Raw genomic sequence first — 18,715 nt, forward strand, 5'->3', positions numbered from 1 at the left:
TAGGCTGGTACTCGTCGGCCTTTCGTCTCTGTACCTGTGCCTTCCAATTCGGGTTTGCCAAGCTGTATACGCTCTTCTCAATCAAGACCATTTTCATGATGAGTAATGTCATATTCCTCGTCGGTTCTTTATTCTGTGCCACGGCTACTTCATCCAAAATGTTCATTTTCGGAAGAGCATTGACGGGCATGGGATTCGCAGGGGAGCTGGCTGGATGTTTTGCGGTTGCTGTGCAGATTCTGCCAAATGTGAGCAAGTATTTTTTTCTATACATGGTATCTGCTATGTCTCGTGGAACAAAGACACAGTGATATCAGCGTCCATTGCCACCAGGACCCCAAAGCAGTCTTGATCAACGGCACTGACACCAAAGGCATTTTCAGAACAAGCGACCAGTATTTCAAGGTTTAATGGCATGCGTTGAGTCGCTCGCAATCATTTCGGCGCCGATAGTTGGAGGTGCCCTGACACAATCATTGGGGTGGAGATGGTGTTTCTGGTATGCTATTATTCCATCTCACGCCATAATAGATGCATTATCATGGCAGACTGATGCGGATCGCTTCGTAGGATCAATCTTCCTATCGGCGCTGTGGCGCTGATGGCCATGTTTTTCCTCTTCTCCGATCTGAGGACCCGTCCAGAAAGCGACCTCACATTAACCCAGAAGATTCAAGAGCTCGACCTCATTAGCAATTGTGTATTCATCCCATCTCTCACAGCACTCTTCATCGCTCTGTCCTGGGCGGGAACAAAGTATCCCTGGTCGGATGGGAAGGTGGTTGGCTTGTTCGTGCTGTTCGCCGTGCTATTCGCCGCCTTCATCTACAATCAGTACAGACGCGGAGACTCTGCAGCACTGCCTTTCCGCGTCATCAAAAATCGAAATGTCATCGCAGGCTTCATCTTCACCACGTGCACGAATTCCATGACCAATGTCTTGGAGTGGTACTTACCAACATACTATCAAGTGGTTCGTTCCAAAGTAAGATTTCGTCCCCCGATTCACGATATAAGGCAATGCAACTGAATTGACGATGCTCTGTCCTTTTCAGTCCCCAGGCGAGAGCGGTTACCTGATGATACCTATCCTCGTTGGAATGATGCTCGGGCTCTTTCTTCAGGGTCTCGGCACCACCCTATTAGGCTACTACGCTCCCTTCATGGTATTCGCCTCCATATGCATGCCCGTTGCCGCGGGTCTGATGACGACATACAATCTCGACACGTCCCTGGCCAAGATCATACTCTACTCTGGGTTCGCGGGCTTCAGTGGCGGCATCGGCTTTCAAGGCTCCCAGTCAGCTGTTCAGACGACATTGAGTGCTGCAGATGTCAGTCTTGGGATTGGGGTCATCTTGTTCGGGCAGAGTATGGGTCCGGCAGTGTTTATCGCAATTGCACAGGTCCTATTCACAAATCAGTTGCCGTCAAGTCTGGAAGACCTTGTACCAGGCTTGACGCCCAAGTTTATCGAGGAGCATGGCCTTGGCGATATCAAGAATGTGGTCCCCCCGGAGCACTGGGACAATGTCCTGAGTTGTATCGACCAGAATTTGACTCACACTTGGTACCTTACCGTCGCATTGGCCTGTACTACGCTTGTGGGAAGTCTTTTGGTTGAATGGCGCACGGTTAAGCAGAAGCAATCGTGATCTTTGGAACTACGTCCTTCCCGACTGATTCACACAAGGCTGTGCTGTGTCTGCGAGTCCAATAGGAGGAGCTCACAACCATCAATCGTCCGTTCATTCACCCTTGCATCAACAGACATTACTGCCAGACCTCCCACCTGCCAGCACTAACCACCGATATCCACCTCTACCCTGTCTTTATATCAAGACTATATATTATGAATCTGCTAAAGTATCTCTGATAGTGGGGAAGCAACCCCAAACCAAGAGAGTTTTCACTTACCAATATAACACCCTAAACCACCTTAGCTGGGCTTATCACGACATAACCATGAGGGCTGGCTGGCAAAGAATTTTGCCATTTTGGTCGTCCTGCTGTAGGGTTTTGTGATATTTCTTTTTTTGGCTGGAAAGGGACAACCATGGGCGAGTCGATTCGCGAAAAGCTCGATGCTCCGGATCTCGGCGACAAATTTGTCATCCAACTGCTTTGACGTGAGATAGCATGAATTTATGCTCGATTGAGTGCTAGGGATCTTGTGCTTGACTCTAACGTGTGTTACTGGATGCTCTGAAGCCATCATATCAGGCCAAAGCGCAAGAGGACCTTGTGCGGTGAGGCTATTAGATTCGACGGCGTCATAGTGCATGGGACAGTGATGAGCGAGTCACGCCAGACGTACGACAAATAAAAGACAGACCCACCCCGGACACGCTACATCTCATTGCGTAGTATTTGAGAGGTCATTCAATTAAAGGGTAAAGTCATTTTTCAGGGAGATTTGTACCTAGATGACCTATACTGGTAGGTAGTTCGAATATAGCTCTCTCATGGTGCTGTACTGGGCTTTTAACATAGTCAAAGCAGCATAAGCCATGTTTCGCCGCGGTACTCGCTGGCGAGAGATTATGGCTGATTCGACCTTCGCAGGATGATTGCCGTTGTCACGAGTAGACAGAAGAGAGAGCAGACGACATCTCAGACGACATCTCAAACTCCACGCCAAGCGTACGTGCCAAGCACACAACGCCAAGAGAACTCAGGGGAACCGCACAACTATCGCAGGCTTCCCGCACAAGGAACTTCTCTTCCTTATGCTTTGAGTTCTGTAACTAGAGCACCTAGATAGGAAGACCTATTTTTATTGTGTTATCACTCTGCCTATTCCACAGGCCGTTCCTAACAGCCGTTCCGTAAATTGTTAGTATGTTGTGATGCCTTGAAATTGGATTAACCATAGTCAATACGGAACGATGCACGTCTCTGTGAAATTAAAAGACAGCCCAGACTGCCATAGGCAGCAGAAAGGTATCAGCTCATTCTTGAGATTGTTCGAATGGTCAGGACTAGACCAAATTGTCACTTGACAGTGTCAACATAGGCAATTATCGTCCAACCAGAAATGGTGATACCTAGAGATCAAAGTCCATTGTTAAGATGAAGCCCCAATAGGACTTGCTGTCGTCGCGACGCTTGGGCGAGAATGAGCCTTGGTTGAAGAGAACCAGGTTATATCTGTCCAATGCAAGGGGTGCGCCCAGGCTGTCAACGATAGATATGGTCTCCAATTGAATGATTTAAATAGTCTAGAGATGGGCTGTTTGCGAAGCACAAGCCTTAGCAGAGATTGTCATGTAGAAGTATAGTAAGCCACGAACTGAAGCAGACTCTCGGAGAGAAAAGGGAGGTCGTGTGCCAATAGCATGTCAGAATAGGTTGTTAGCGAGACCTTAGGCGAGGACATTGAGCTCTCCGCTGACCGATAAAGGTTCAGACAAGGAAACTTTCTGTGGCTTGCAATAAATTTTATAGACGGTAGTGTCAGAATCTCAAGTTGATGTGGGTGCTCTGAGAACCTGTTCTTACTTTGCTTCTCCTTGTACTTTCTTATTGGGTCGTGCAGTTCTCCTGGAAAAGTCAACGCAACGTCTAATAAGAATAGTAGTCGAGTCATATAAGTAACAGAGATATTGGTGCGAGAGGAGGAAAAGAAGTATGTATGGGTTAGTTAAAGAAACCTGCCCACGACTGACTAGGAGAGCTTGTCTTTGGGAGTAGTCTGATCTCTCGAGACGAGCAACGTAGTGGAACAGAAACACGATTGTAACCCCTCGGGCGGGACTTCTCAAAGTGTACATGCTTGTTGACTGTTTGACCGCCAACGTCTCCTGGTGTCAGAAAAGCCTGGGGATAATATCTGGTCACCTGCTGGCGAAGCTTATGATTGTCGCTAAATGCTTTGACGTGATGTGGGTCGCGAAGCCGTTGATCAGATCTTTTGAGAAGGCTTCGTGTTTAAGAGGACGAAGAGTATTGGATTACCTCAAAGCGAGCTGAAGAATCACTCGACGCTAAGGCGACCTAAGAAACACTTCTGAGTGATCTTTGGCGGTGAATCGAGGAAAGGCACGGGTGAAGAGAGACGGAAAGAAGACCACTTTTAGAATGACTGGTCGAGGTAGAAATGGCCCTGGAGTTAGCCAGGGGTAGAAATGTATCTGGTGCGGAAGAAATGGCTAACGCATCATTCTGATACGGCCGTGCCATGCCATATATCGACAATCTTTCATGGATCTAGCCGAGAGGATAAGGATTGCCCATCTCACTAGGTAGTGATTGACGAGTCAGTAGACCTCCTATCAAAAAAGCGATTATTATAATAAGGACCATATCGAAGAACCTTTATTTCGCCACTCGTTTACAGTATATCCTTTTGTGTCAAAGGTTTTTTACATCGTGGAATGATAGCCAATGAACCTTAAGTGTGGGAAAGAAGTCCTGTTTCCGTCACTGATAGATTGTAATATGGTCGACACCCTGGGAGTCAAAATAGGGAGTCTAGAATTATTCTGACCGTCCTTGACACATCCGCATGTGGGAGACCCTAGAGAGTTGCAGATCTGGTAGCCAAACCACGCGAGGTCAATCGTCCTGAATGTTTAACACTGAGATCGATCTTTACTTACGCAAAAGTCAATTTCTCAATCTGATCAGCAAGTCGATCGAGAATGTTTAGACTGCCATGAACTGCTGAAGGCTAGGAAGGCCATGGGATATTCGGATGACGCCAACCTCCGACTTTACGTTAACGAATGCAGAATGCCCTCAAAATGTTAAGATTTGGAGAGAGGAGAGTTCATGGAAGTGTTAACGTTGGCGAAACTCTATTCTGATGGCCCTCATAGCCATAGCTTACCTTTCTTATTTGCCGAGCGGCTCACTACCATTTGTAGATCGCCCCTTCGTCAGGCTAAAAAAGCTGAGGCGAGACTGACAGCTTGGACCAAGCTTCGCAACAGGCACTCTTCTCCCCAATCTTAGCCTTCGCTAAACCTAGGTTTCTTTAGCGATCACTGAGGGAGTGGTGGTCACTTCATCGTTTGGTAAGACTCCAAGATCACGCTCTTAAGAAACACGTAGGATAGCCGAAGAAATAAATTAAACTGTATGGAAGTTTTTCTTTAAGTTGAACGATTATCACTACTATATTTCCTCGCATGTCACGGTTGTCGATCTTAAATCTTTACTTGTTGATAGCGGCTCTAACTGTGGAAAGCATAAACTGACGGGCCACATCGATCTACTATAGTTTCAGTCTCGCTACTATTTAGCTCTGTATACCTTCGTCAAGATCATTTTCATCTTCATTCTCTTCCCAGAGTTTATTCTCAGAGGTTGACATACAAAGGCATTACTGCCTACAAAATACGTCAATTCGGCGATTTCCACGCAAGCTCGCTGTGGAGTAAATCACTCTCTCGGACATGGTACAGATACATTTATCGTGACAATCGTAGATTGTGAGTCGTACGCCCCATTTGCCAGCGAAACTTTGGCCTGTTGGCCTGCAGAAAAGCCCGGCAGGTGATATGACCGGCTTGGATCTTAGGTGCATGAGGCTAGAGGGCAGATCATTGCTATAAAGGAGAGCGCGTGCTTGGGATAGTTGTAAAAGGCATAGAAGGCTGACATATCGAATAAGTCTCATACTGAAAGAGGAGACTAAAATCATTGTCTGTGTGCAGAGAAAAGAAGATAAATATGTGAATCAAGTACGGAGTAAATTGCACTTAAGTAATTATGATAGAAGAAATTGAGATTGGAGAATCATCGAAGAGAAGTTCGAAGACAAATTTCGTGAGAAATCAAGTTTCGATTCTGATTGTCGAAACATATAGTGTGAATAGACACAAAAGAGATCCTCGGCTTAATTAGCCACGAATTACTGAGGTAGAGCAAATATTAGGTGGTGGGCACTTAGTTATTCATTCATAGGGTTAAGACTTTGGCCATCATCGGACTGCGGAGAGATTCATATCAGAGTTTTGTTGAGGAAATGAGATTATGGTCAGGCTCGAGATGTTTTTCCATCAATTCGTTATAACATCTTCACAAACATGGCTCCCATGCTGCACATATATATACACGCTCTCACGAGGTCGAAAAGCGATCAGAGCAGAGAGGTCTAAACCGATCAGGCCGATCGAATGGAGGATGGCAGCCCAGGTCACAATCCAGATATACTCAGTGGCGGAATTCCCAATCATGGCAAAAATATTTACACAAAAGGGCAGAACGGCCGAAATCCCTCGGTCTCGGGCTGTCATATATGAAAGAACCCAAAAGGCCAAATTTGTTGGGAACGGCTGGATGAATAAGCGTTACAAATGAACATCAATGCATGTGATAATACCCTGGTTGACGCACGAAAGCAGTCCGATGTCTGGAGTTAGGTACATGAAACCCATGTGAAACTTTCCCAGGTCGAGTAAACACATGCCACCGGGGCGCGGGACAATCTTCCTAGCGCAGTCCCCCAATTCTATGCTTCGAAAGCATGCACCTCGGGCGACGGGTCACGGCTAGGACATTACCTTGCCCGTAAGCCAGCTGGAGATTCTCAGTAATCCCCCCTGATCCTCTTCCAGATTCTCTTTCAGAGTTCTGCAACATATTTTTATGATTTTTCTGGCACTAGCTGTGGATGTTGTAGGTCTCGATCGAGTGTGCGCCTCCGATGACCACTCGAAGAAGGGCGGCTTACATTGTCCTGGTCAATGATATGGTCTTGTTATACCACGTAATTCGTCGCTCCTCGCGTCGATCGCCAAACCAATGCAGGCATAAAGCCAGAGACGTCATCTCAACGTCGAGACAATACTGTATAGTGGGTCCTACGAGTATTGTTCGGCTATCTCAAGGGCCTCGCAAACCTACTACCACACTACTACCAAACGCTTATAACATGTGCCATTTCTCGGAATCCGGGCACGTTGGCGTGGAATGCAACTTTCGCGGCCAGGAATCCTTTCCTCCTATCAACCTAAACAATACTGTTGAATTCTACCCCCGGTTACTTGGCGCTGCCAGCAAGTTCGGAGCTTTGCATTTTCTCACTGTCACGTCGCTGCCCACTCTCCGAGCTCTTGCTCAATTTCTGGTGGTGCGAAGCATTCGCATCTGATTCCACGTTACTATCGCCCGGTACCGGTGAGGAGAGATTCGAGATGTCGCCGGGTATGGGATGTTGCTTCCCGGTGCGTGGGCGTCCAGCCACAGAGTCATTACTGGCTTTGGACATTGCGAAATCTCCCGAGTCGAAGAATCTGCGTTCCTGAGAAATATCAGCATCGGACAAGGGATTTCTGGCCAAGGGAATCATGGACGATGACTTACTTTCACCTGGGAACGTAGGAGAATATCTTGCTTTGGCAGAGTCCCAAATCGTGCGTAGACTTGCCTTTCATGTTCGGTAAGAGGCTAATGAAGGTTAGTGGAGGCTTCACATTTTCACCATAGCGCTTTAATTCACCTCACTTGCATCTTCCTGTTGCGTTTTACGGGACATTTCAATCGAGTTTCACCGCATTAACGGATCTATGGAAAGCTTGCCAACGTATAACAATTCGAATTTGATTTAAATACTCTCGCAGTCGTCTTTTAACATTAGGCCCCCAGAAATTCGTCATATGCGGCGTTCGTTGAGGGGGAAGGGGTAGTCTGCGATGACGTGGAATGATCTGGGTACTACACGTGACTCCAATCTCTCGGTCTGGCGGGAGCAAAATACGAGGGCGCAAAACGGCCAGTAATCCCCCGTGGAGGGCTTTCGTCACTGCAACAGTGCGTCCGGGCGACAGCTCTTCACCTGACTTGCACTCCATCCAACTACCTTGACTGGGCCGACTGTCAAGGTAGGCTAGTTATATAACCTTTTCAAGACCGCTGAGCTCGACAGTGGTTATGAGAGTATATTTGTGAGCTACGTAAAAAAATGCTTTCAAGACTACGTACAGTACAGATCATAATGAGAAAGAAGTCGTGAGTACTCTCCTAGACAAAAAACCGGACAGACAAGCCAACAACTTTAGAAGTATTAGCCATATTAAGTCTAGTCGACTGTACGCCTTTATCACGCTCGAGCTGGGCATATCATGAATCAGTCTTTCAACCGACTCTAGGTTGGCTTGTAGCTTCATCTTCCACCGAAGTGCCTCTCGTTTCAATCGTTGCTCATGATCAATTTGTACTTGACGGTGATCTTGAAGTCTTCTTGCATGTGCAGCAGCTTGGTACGCTATACTTCGTGTTCGGTTGATGACCCGTTGATACTCCGCACGTTGCCTTTGCTCATGCGCTTGTAAAAGAATGAATGTATTGAGACTGGCGGCATCTTCAGATCTTTGGCAAGCTGATTTTGTTCTCGTGCGACCATGTGTGATAGAGCAACAGCGCAGAAAGCGGTCATAGTGTGCAAGCACCACGGTTGATTCGTAATTACCCTGATCTGGAAAAGACGTTAATGTAAAATCTGCGGGCTAGTCTCATTTATAGCTCTCTCATTCTTTCTGTCGTGCAATGCTTAACAGGCTATGTGCTAAAGCCTGCTGAACCGTGCTCAACACCCTCTCAACGCAAGATGAGTATTCATTCTGTGTGATTCTGTTGATGTGGTTTCGATGAACTACCGGGTGACGGATTCTGCGTGAGATTTGTAAGTCTATCGGGTGGGAATCTGCGTACAACCAAGCCGTATCGTGCATTGTTAGCAAAGGACTTCGCGTCGAAGACGATGTGTATATCGCTCCGCAAATAGACACTTTTAGACGGGTCTTGGAGCTTGTCTGCTCTCGTCAAATCAGCGTAAATAGCCCATGTTGTTATCGAACCAATGTCTTTCGGCGCTTGAGACTAAGTGTGCCATACTCCAAATCATCCTTCAAAATGTGTTATCCGGGAATCGCTGTTGATAGACGGTCGTGGCTCCTGCTTGCGGGATGCAATTCGCGCCAGGAGGGAAGGAGATTTCCACGTTAAAAGCTCTAGTGCTCAGAAGAAGAGGTGAGGACATAGTGCAAAGCTATCTCGGTTAGATCCAGAAGAGCGACTCAAAAGATACACTTACCATTCATCGACTGCGACGTCTAAAAATAACACGTTGTTGCTCTTACTATCTTTAGTGATTAAGGTATGGGGGTCCACGATGGTGGTCTGAGGTGAGGAAAGTCTTCCATTTATTGCCATCGATAATGGCGCAGGGAGTGAGCAAGTGTTTTGTCAGGGATACGGCCCGCATCGAGAGGAGGGAGAGCGGAAGGAAAGGTGTCACTGCCAGATTGTTTGATGTGGATGTTTTCAGGGATTCGACGCTCTGATTTTCCAGGACGAGATGTGTGGCGCATACGGAGAGTATACAATGCCATTTCCATTTTGCTCGTTGCTCGCCATCACATATTTGGCCAAGAAGAACGCAGACAACTCGGTGTGAGATTGCCGAGGTATTGCTCGAAAGTGGAAGCCAAGCACAACTTTGGCAGCGCCGCTTTAAGTGATATAAACAGATCAAGACACCAATGTTAGCCTTACAAGCACCCTTTCTCTTGGGTGACTGCAAATGCTACCTTCTGTTTTTGTAATCAGCTCTCGACGCCACAGCAGCAAGACACCGTACGTGGACCACGACCTGTCCCTGGAGTCGCTCTATTTTATGGATTCTCTACCAGCCGCACTGCGACCGGAAGGCGTCTTCGATTGAACAATCTCTCGTCACCAGAATTCCGATATCCATACAATTCGCCGGCCTGCGATCTTCTACTTAGCTTTCGAAGTCCGAGTAGCCGTCTATGGCGCCTGCCCCTACAGAGTAGTTTCGCGACTGACCGCATAGGTGGTCTTGAAGGTCTCCAGGTTCGCCTGCAACGATGTCGCAAAACCATCCGAGGCCTCTGGCGCCCGCGACACCGATGTACCCCGCAATGATTTCCGACCTGAACAAGTTTCGATTACCCACCAAACAGCGACGGAATATCACAACAGCATGCACCGCTTGCCAAAAACATCGTATCAAGGTGCGTACATCTCAAGTGCCGTTTCCCGTGGTTTTCTCTGCAAAGGGTACCGCACTCTGACTGGAGAGCCTCGTATGCATAACACCGACCACTCGCCCCGGCTTCTGTGTGTCCTGTGTGTCTGGGTTCCAAGTCAAGCTGTGCCACTGTATTCTGATAAGCCCGTCTGACGCGGCCGATTGATTCCCAACCAACATCAACTTACAAGATCCCAGCTCATGAATGGCTGCAAATAGTGTGATGACGATACCCCTTGTGCAGCCTGTTTGACGAGACAAACAGATTGTAACCGCGAGACAGAAAAGGATGGCCGCAGGAGGATGGTGTGGAAGGAAAAGGTCGAAGAATTGGAATCGGATCAAAAACTGCTTTCCCGTTTGATGGAAGCGATCCGAAATGGTCACAATGGTCAGGTGGAAAACCTTATTGGTATAATCCGAACGAATACATCGAAAGAGCAAGTCTCCAGCTATATTGCCACGAATTTCCCTCACGCAGCAGAGGAAGGGTCTCCCTACAAGGCAGCAACATGGCAGCGGCCGCCACAGTCACCTGCAAGTCCTTTGTTCAGAGCCACATTAGGAACCGCTAGGCCCTTGTTCAAGGTGCCAGCCAAACCTTGGACGACAGTCACAGATGATGACAGGCTCGTGTCGCATCTCCTATCACTATGGTTTACATGGCGCCATTGGTGCTATCCGTTTATTGACCGCGATTCCTTTGTCTCGGCCATGCAATCTGGACACGAGACTGATGGAATATGCACGGCAGCTTTGGTGAATATGATTCTGGCAGATGCTTGCGTCAGTGACAACACTAGATGACAGATGTAATTACTAACCGAGAGTATCCCAGTTTGATTATGACATTCTGGACGACGATCATGTCCGTCCGTCGGACGAGAAACCCCTACAAGATCTCTTTTATGAGGAAGCCAAGAGATATGCAGAGACAACGGCGCGGAAGAGGTCCTTACCGTCGATACAATTCATGGCGGTCCAATGGATGTTGTAAGCCGAGTGGTATCCTTCTTTATGTTGAAGTCGTTGCTTATCAAGCAAAGTTTAGAGAACAGAGGCATCGACAAACTCGCCTATGCTATTATGCGAGAAATGACCCACCATCTGAAGCAATTTCAAAATCCTGGTCGGTCGCAAGAGGCCAGGACGCCACCTGGAAAAGAGCCAATCTCTAGTCCTCAGCAACTTTTGGCATACACTAGTTGGGCCGTGTTCGTCTCTACCACCGCTGCAACTTTTGCGGTTCGCAACCGGCCTGTGATGGAACCTCCTATCAACTGGCAGGCTCGTCTCTGCCAAGGGAAACCGGCCGACGTGTGGTCACCCTACCCCCGTGTTAGTCCTCTAGCAGTTACCCATCCCAGCTGCTATCTGCATCACCTGAGCGGCTTGTACGAAATCTGCTACCACATCAGTCAGTGTGTTTTCGTCGACGACACTGCGAAGATCAACCCCGTCGCGCGTGACAGTCTGGAAGAGCTTCATCGTGACTTAACGACTTGGTATAACAATCTTTCAGACTGTGTCCAAGTTACGGGAGTCCAGACACCCCATACTTTGAGCGTGCATGCCCAGTATCATTGGGCTGTGTTAGTATTATCAGAACTGACATTAACACTAGAGGCGGAGGATGACGACGACGCAACTCTCGCTCTTCTCTTCCCTGTTATACGAGCGCAAAACATGGGCTCAGCCCTGGCCATAGCCGACCTTGTCCACCTTCAGTCCGTGTACTGGGGCGTCGACCATATACCCATCAGCTTTCTCCAACCAGTCAACGCGGCCTTGTCTGTCGTCATCAACGATCTCGACGGCGATCGGTGCAAATCGTCATTTGTTAAACTGGCTGTAGCCTTGCACGGTTTGTCTCGCCGTTCGGTTTCCGCGGAGAGCATGTTGCGTGTTTTACATCTCAGACTACGTCAACTCCATCTTAAGTCGTCGGACAATTTTAAAAACATGTTCAAAGACGCCGATATCCAGTTTGAAGGCAGTGTTTCTTCACCTGCTATTGGAGTGAAGCCCGCAGGTAAAGCTGCGACAGCATTTGGTGCCGGCCCGATGGCGGAATCTTATGAGGCATTGGTGGAAAAATGGAGCCAATTTCATACTAGAGCTCCATCTTCTTCAGGTTCATCGTCCAGCTGGCAGAACGACTAACGATTTATCGACGTACAAGCGCTACACGGTGGCTCTAACGACTGGCTGCATCGTACGATAGAGATACCGGAAGTTTCAAAGCGACTGCTCCCTAAACCAGAGACACTCTTAAGGAATATGGATTAATTCCTTCAAATATGAAATGGCAGGAATCGCAGTGGTGGAGTGATCCAGGTTTGTCTGTAGAGCCTGCGAAGTATAAGCCTAAAAGGTGGATTGCCATCAGTGGCTAGTTAACAGACAGTGAGCTCTTGGCGCATGCTCAGTCCATCTATATGATGATAGTAATCTTCGCCATTGGAAATTCCTACGTATGTCACTACATCCATAAGTATACATCGATTTTAGTTAGGAGGAAGTTGACATGAATACCGTTCATGATTTCCTGGTCGTAATGTTGGCTGCCTCTGACAGGATCCTCGCTATACTATACAGACTCAGGGAAGGAAATAACCGCGATGTCTGCGTCCGACCCAAGAAGGAGCGATAAGTCAAAGGACAGTTGCGGTCGCTAAGGAATCGTCCAGCGCGCTACTGCAATACCCAGGTGCCGGAAACACGACTCCTGCTTGGAGAACGCTTTGACTGGATCTGTCAGAGGAAATTACGCCAGAGTAAGATATAATGACGTCAGGAACTGTCGTCATGTCCTTCTAGCCAATTGCAGCAATCTATCTGCCGGAAGTCCTCTGATGTTGGTCAATGAAACTTGCAAAAACTTGCCCAGGAAGGCAGCTAGCATTACCATTTCAGGTCAACGGGAAATGGTTGTATGTGGCACCGAGGAAAGGACGGGGGTTCCCAGTAATGAATAGGATCTCATTAGCATAATATCACCTTGTTACCGTGAATCACTCTAGCAATGTCTGGAGACAGAAGCTAAAGAAATCTGCGGCACACAACGGGCCTGATCTCTACTCTTTCATGTATGTAAAGGGAGCACATGCGTGGAACTTGTCTTCTGGTCTCTCTCGTCTACAGGTGGGTTTGGTGGCGGATGCATATCCCGCCAGCTAGACAGACGCGTTTCTTCGTATCAGCGAACAAGCATTCGAACGGGGGCGGCTCATGCTGACGCTGACCACTTAAGCATATATAGTTCGTATGTCGTCAAATTCTCAGACCTTGACCATGTCCGGCTGGGTGTAGAAATTACATCCTGGCAGAGAATTGTTTTCTCGGCATCTGTTCATATCAGTAGCTCTTTGTGATCCTGGCTACTATACGTCAGCCAGCGTGCATCAGACATTGCTGCAGCTTGGGGCTGAGCATGTATGAAGAGTGCTGACCTTTATTTCAGATCTTTAGGCTCTCAATTTCCATGCATGCTACTTGCGTTCAGCGCTATAGACGAGCTCGACTCTATGGAAGATTGTCCAAGTTGGGGTGGTATTCAAGATTCGCGGAGCAGGGTCTTCAAGTGCCTAAGGGTTAGCTAGCTGACGAGCCTGAGCTACCAAAGTTGTGGCACCTCATCGCCGTGGATGCCAGTATGTTGATCAATACTAAGACATCGTCTTGAGTCTTTGGGCTGTTGAGTTCTTTGAGTCAAATCTTCCGCTGGTTTAAGATGTAGGGAATAGATGTCTGCCGTGGATTCTCTACATTTGCTGATAGGTTCTTCGCAGAGATTTGCGAGCCAATGGATTCAGCGCTACTAAAATCCAAGTGACGTCCGTTCGTTGTTTGAGGTTGGCTCATCTTGCCTGTATACTCCTCAAGTTGAGATTCGTTCACTAAGTCAAGACCCTCGTCGCCAAGAGCAGGGTTTAAGAAAGTGCCTGCGTTGGAATCGTGTGCAAACTCCTATGTCAGTGACATATTTAGCACAGCACGTAGATGGTATGCGACGGGCACGCGGATACCTCTAAGGTCCTCATTGTTTCTGGATGCTTCTCAGGTTGGAAGTGAGGTGAACGCGTTAACCCCCGGAGAGCCTCGAGGAGGATCGCCTGTTCTCTTTCCAGCTCGTGGATCATTGCGCTGCACTCTTTCAGTTGTCTGTCGATTTAATCAGACTCTCTAGCTTTCTCTGCTACCGGTCTAGCAGCGCACCTCTGATCTCGACATTTTTTCCGCTCTCGATATACACAATTTGCGTTGTCTTTATAGCACCGGAGACATTGATCCCCTCCGGAACATTTGAAGCGACGGATCTGACATCGAACACAGGCGTGCGAGGTACGTCGCTTCTTGAATGTACTTGTCGAATACATATGAATTGGTGAGCTGGCCGTAGACCATTGGGTAGATTCTCTGAGAAATGACTCGTCGGCCAGCAAACTGACTCCGTGTTCTTCCACGATACTCTTGATTCTTCTTGTGTCGAATCGAAATGTTGGTTCGTGCGGACTCAAATTGAAATCAACTAGTTCTACTAATTCTGAAGGAAAGAATATCTTGAAAGAGACTTATCTGTGCTCAAAAGAGGATCGCCAGTCTTCGTCACTGGCAGAGTTATACATTATGGGACGGTGATATAATTCTGACATCAGTCATGTCGAAGCTGCATTATGTCAACTTAGCCTTCAAGAGCCAACTCCACTATCAAGGATCGGAGTAGCTGTTGAAGAGCTGCTAGTTTTCGAAGTCGTACGCAATTTCGGGGTTCAATTCACCAATGAAGTTCAGTCGTCAGGGTTGCGGAGGTTATCCTGCTTGCAGGGAGGTGAAAAATATCTTTGGATCTGCATGCTCGGAATTCATCTCCGGGTTCCAGATATGTCCAGACTGACCTGGTTACGTCTAGCATGGCCAAGAAGACCAACTTGACCAGCACAACCTGTGGACGAAATTTGGCCTTTGTCTCTCTTTAGCCATCTTGCCGACTCTGTCGAATAAACTCATCAATTCATGTCTCGGTCAGTACAATATAATAAGCAGTACGTTTCGCGCACAGAGTTCCCCCAGTCACACAACAAAGTATCTTGCGAATAAACTCTTGATACCTTTCTTACCCCGGCGAGGCCCGAATCTATGCGCGTTGTTTCTGCTTCTAGTAGTACTCACCGAAACAACACAGGGATTGGGGCTTGTGTCCGCGGGTCTTGTGCGCGATAACCTAACAGAGAAGGCTTTAGGGGGATTCTTCGTAGAAGAAACTCCAATTATTTATGGTGAAAGAGATCTGAGATTTCAGGCTAGATCGGATTGACTGACATCGGACGGAACAAGCATTCTCTCCGGCAGCATATTATAGCATGTTCGGTTGTGGCCAAATATAGATCACAAGATGAAATGATGTACGGAAGCGGCATGGTTCTTGAAATGCGATTTTCCTTCCAAAACAATTCCACGGCAAGCCACGTTATCGGGGCAAGGAATTTGCTCTTGCTCTTGAAAGTGCCGTAGACGACAGCGTTCCGCATGTCTCTGAAGGGAGTGCTTACCGGCATACCGTTTCTCCCGATCTTCTTGGGGGAGATCACTGCACAGGCAGAAGAGACACTGATGTTTCTGACAGGTTAACGGGAATATACGCTCGAAGGTCGATGAAGGCGGTAGACTATGAGTATCATGTACGCCAGCCGCCAATCCGGTCTTTGTAGCTGAAGATATTTCTCTCGTCGATCGTCGCTCCCGTCGTTGACACAGCGCGATCATCGTTGAGGAACATTTTATGTGTCGAGATAGAGCCTTGAGACCGGTGAATACCGCCGGGTCGCTCATGGCCGCTTCCGCAATCTGCCGTCGTTCGGGAATCTTGATCTGTGTCGAGTCCGACTCTAGAGCCAGCTCTTGTGCCTCGGCTGAAATTCCTCTGATCTGCCGCTGGATCGCCTCAACAGGAGCCGTTTCGTCGTACTGCCGCTGACTGCATTTCAATAGAGCTCGCTCCTCGGCTCGAATCGTGCTGTTAACCATACGTTCCAACTTCTTATACTCCGCATGGATTGGCTCTCCTACTGCCATGCGAAGCACTCCGAATTCACGAAGAATGAGGCCGCGAACCCGATCTCGCGACTCTAGAAGCCGACGGACAGATGGCAACTGTCGAACCTGCTGGCTCTGTTCGTCGGTCAGCTTCCTCGGCCGGTTGGGATCGCGAAGACATCCGATGCGACTGGCCGATTTGGCCGCCTGCGGATCGCCGTCCCGGTTCCAGAATGCGTCCTGCGTACTGTAACGAATCATACGAGACAGGTAATTCCGTTCGAAGATAGTTGAAGACCCAACATGATCGAGGGCAAGGTTACGGACGGCCGCGTTAGATTTGGGATCATCTAAGCGAGTGGCCGTGTCAGTGGGATGAACTCTTCTCGGCAGACCTGTTAGAGAAGGCCACTTACCATTGATGGCGTTGCCGAGGGCTCGGCGGAGGCAATACGTGGTCAGCGTCTGTAGGTAGCCCAACGCCTCGCCTAGACGCTTAACCCAGGCCTGATAAACGTTGTAGGTTAGAGCTTTATCTGGCGATGTCTTGACGCCTTCCTTGGTGGCGACAGCACGGCGAAAGACGGGCACGTCAAGCATATTGTTTCGCCACGGAATTGGCTGACAACCCTTTTCCCGCCGCGCCCGCAGACGGAACAGAATGTCGGGTGACTTAAGATCAGGGGGCCCGAAAGCCGAGTCATCGAAAGCCAAGCTGACAACGTGGGTGATGACGCAGAAGATTGGGTTATCGTCTAGATTGAAGGTGTACGTCTTCCTTTGTAGCCGCATTAGCCTCATGGACTTCCTAATAGAGTGATACTCACGGTCGTTTCCGCTTCTGTCGGGACTTCGTCTTTGTCAATTTCACCCCTAGTCGGAGCATGTCGGCGTGAGTCTCGGTGTTCTTCTCGATATAGAGGTCCAGATCGCCGTACGTCAAGTCCAATAAGGCTTGAGGTCGAGACCCGGTGAAAGCTGCCAGCAACAGAATCGCCGCCAACTGGAGACGACGTTGTCGTTCATTGGGAAACCCGTTGATATCCGAGGCCCAGTGGTAACGAATGAGCTCGACGAAATCGTCCGCCTCCATGAGGAGCTTCTCGATCTCCTCATTGTCCATGCCATATTCTTCCGTCAATGGCCCTTCAATAAACTGTGGTGTGGCTTCAGCGGTCTGACATCGTATAAAATTGCCTGTTTTACGTACCACGAAGATTTGTCTCATCACGGCCGGGTCCATACGACGCTGTGTCCACATGATGTACAGCTGACTCAACTGCCGCCAGTAGGTCGTCACCGTGCTGGTTTTCTTGATGGTGAAGGTCTGGAGCAACCAATGCAGGAAGCTTCTCCATCCGAGCCGTGGCACATTCGCGCAGAGTCAGTCTTGGATCAAGACCGACCTTGCCACAGTATCTTTGCAGAGTCAACAGACGTTCGGTCCTATCAGGTCATAGCACGGACTCCTCGAAGAGGCGCTGAATACGAATGATATGGCAGATAGTCTTTGATGCATATAACGTCGTGGGACGGGTCTCCGACAAGGCCTCCTCATATTTGCGAGCGAGACCTCAATTGTGCAGACGTCATCGAGAATGTAACTGGAGTATGAACCCCCGGAAGTCAGGTTGATGGTGGTCAACTTCTTTCGGCGAGGCATGTGGCTCGAGAACACGAGGAGGAAGTCGAAGAGATTGAAGAGGAATCGTAAGAGGAATCGTATGAAGTGACGAAAGTAAGGCCTGCATGTAGGCTGGAGCCGGATCATCACGTAGTCGCCATTCTGAATTTGTTTGTCTCCCAGCGAACGCGATGCTACCTCGTCCAGGACTCGCGCCGAGGGGCCAAATTCTCCTTCAATGGGACTATGGTGTATGCCATTCGGTTTCTGCTGAACTTGACGTCAAAAATTCTTCCACGGGTGCTATGTTGAGGAGGCTTGGTACTGACGCCCAGGGAGATGATGTGGAAGACAGCAATGGTTGTATATCTGCCTCCTGTGTTGTCTTCGGTTTTGCTTTCTTCCTTCTACTTCTTTACCTTCCGGTTTTTCCCCCGCCCCTTCTCCTCCTCCTTCTGCTTCTCTTCTGCTGCTTCTTCTCCCTGTGTCCCTACCGCTGTCGGCTCGGTGGGTTTTGGGAATTCCCCCGGATCAATAGGATAGACGTGATAAATATTGGCAATGACCCTATTCCGTTCTGCCTCGGGTAGGGGGCTCTGCATCAGACTCCGCTTCCCCAAGATTCATGATGGTGTTCTAGTAGGCCGGGTTAGTCGTCTGCGCTCTTTTCTTTTCTTTTCTTGACGGTGAGATCGGATCTGAGGATGTTGTTGGCTATGTCGCTCGCTGCTGAGTGGTGTGATAGTCTTTGTCTTCTTCGATGGCCTCGTGGAATCAAACTCTGCAACTTGGTAGGAGTTTAGTGGCATCTTGAAGTTGTCATGCCCGCTTGTCACCTATGCCACTGTAAGATGTGGTCCATGTGCTTTGATCGAGTAACAGGTGCCTGATCTTCAGGGAGCTGTGGAAATGACCGTGTTGGTGGCTGCGCCGATGTTTTGGAGAATATGGCAACCACCGAATTTGGGGTTGTCCGACAGACGCGGAACAAGTCTAGGTACGGCTTAACACATCCCCACACTCTCACACTCTCACACTCTCACACTCTCACACTC

The 18,715-nt window shown here is 48.5% G+C and overlaps 4 protein-coding genes across 7 annotated transcripts; 1 reads left to right on the plus strand and 3 right to left on the minus strand.

The window, feature by feature from the left end:
* Positions 1–5,260: 5,260 nt before the first annotated feature.
* PV06_11097 (uncharacterized protein) lies at positions 5,261–5,754 on the minus strand. The gene has a single exon (XM_016412714.1). It carries the CDS (start codon positions 5,645–5,647, stop codon positions 5,327–5,329), a length of 321 nt encoding a protein of 106 aa, XP_016256895.1. The 5' UTR covers positions 5,648–5,754; the 3' UTR covers positions 5,261–5,326.
* A 740-nt stretch (positions 5,755–6,494) lies between these two features.
* PV06_11098 (uncharacterized protein) lies at positions 6,495–7,586 on the minus strand. Its single transcript, XM_016412715.1, has 3 exons — positions 7,448–7,586; positions 7,312–7,395; positions 6,495–7,249 (listed from the first exon to the last, which is right to left on the minus strand). Exons 1-3 carry the CDS (start codon positions 7,481–7,483, stop codon positions 6,989–6,991), a joined length of 381 nt encoding a protein of 126 aa, XP_016256896.1. The 5' UTR covers positions 7,484–7,586; the 3' UTR covers positions 6,495–6,988.
* A 1,922-nt stretch (positions 7,587–9,508) lies between these two features.
* PV06_11099 lies at positions 9,509–12,483 on the plus strand. 3 transcript variants are annotated; one of them, XM_016412717.1, is made up of 4 exons: positions 9,509–9,983; positions 10,199–10,786; positions 10,839–10,993; positions 11,047–12,483. In XM_016412717.1, exons 2-4 carry the CDS (start codon positions 10,304–10,306, stop codon positions 12,161–12,163), a joined length of 1,755 nt encoding a protein of 584 aa, XP_016256898.1. In that variant the 5' UTR covers positions 9,509–9,983; positions 10,199–10,303; the 3' UTR covers positions 12,164–12,483. The 3 variants fall into 3 exon arrangements, with proteins under 3 accessions (XP_016256898.1, XP_016256897.1, XP_016256899.1); XM_016412716.1 differs by having other exon boundaries at positions 10,220–10,786; XM_016412718.1 differs by lacking the exon at positions 9,509–9,983 and having other exon boundaries at positions 10,134–10,786.
* Positions 12,484–15,270: 2,787 nt separating this feature from the next.
* Positions 15,271–18,595, minus strand: PV06_11100. Of its 2 annotated transcripts, XM_016412720.1 has the most exons (5): positions 17,990–18,595; positions 17,247–17,930; positions 16,864–17,192; positions 16,453–16,814; positions 15,271–16,386 (listed from the first exon to the last, which is right to left on the minus strand). In XM_016412720.1, exons 2-5 carry the CDS (start codon positions 17,295–17,297, stop codon positions 15,389–15,391), a joined length of 1,740 nt encoding a protein of 579 aa, XP_016256901.1. In that variant the 5' UTR covers positions 17,298–17,930; positions 17,990–18,595; the 3' UTR covers positions 15,271–15,388. The 2 variants fall into 2 exon arrangements, with proteins under 2 accessions (XP_016256901.1, XP_016256900.1); XM_016412719.1 differs by having other exon boundaries at positions 17,247–18,595.
* Between the last annotated feature and the right edge of the window lie 120 nt (positions 18,596–18,715).

The sequence above is a fragment of the Exophiala oligosperma genome (genome assembly GCF_000835515.1).
Source record: "Exophiala oligosperma strain CBS 72588 unplaced genomic scaffold supercont1.19, whole genome shotgun sequence".
NCBI lineage: Eukaryota > Fungi > Ascomycota > Eurotiomycetes > Chaetothyriales > Herpotrichiellaceae > Exophiala > Exophiala oligosperma.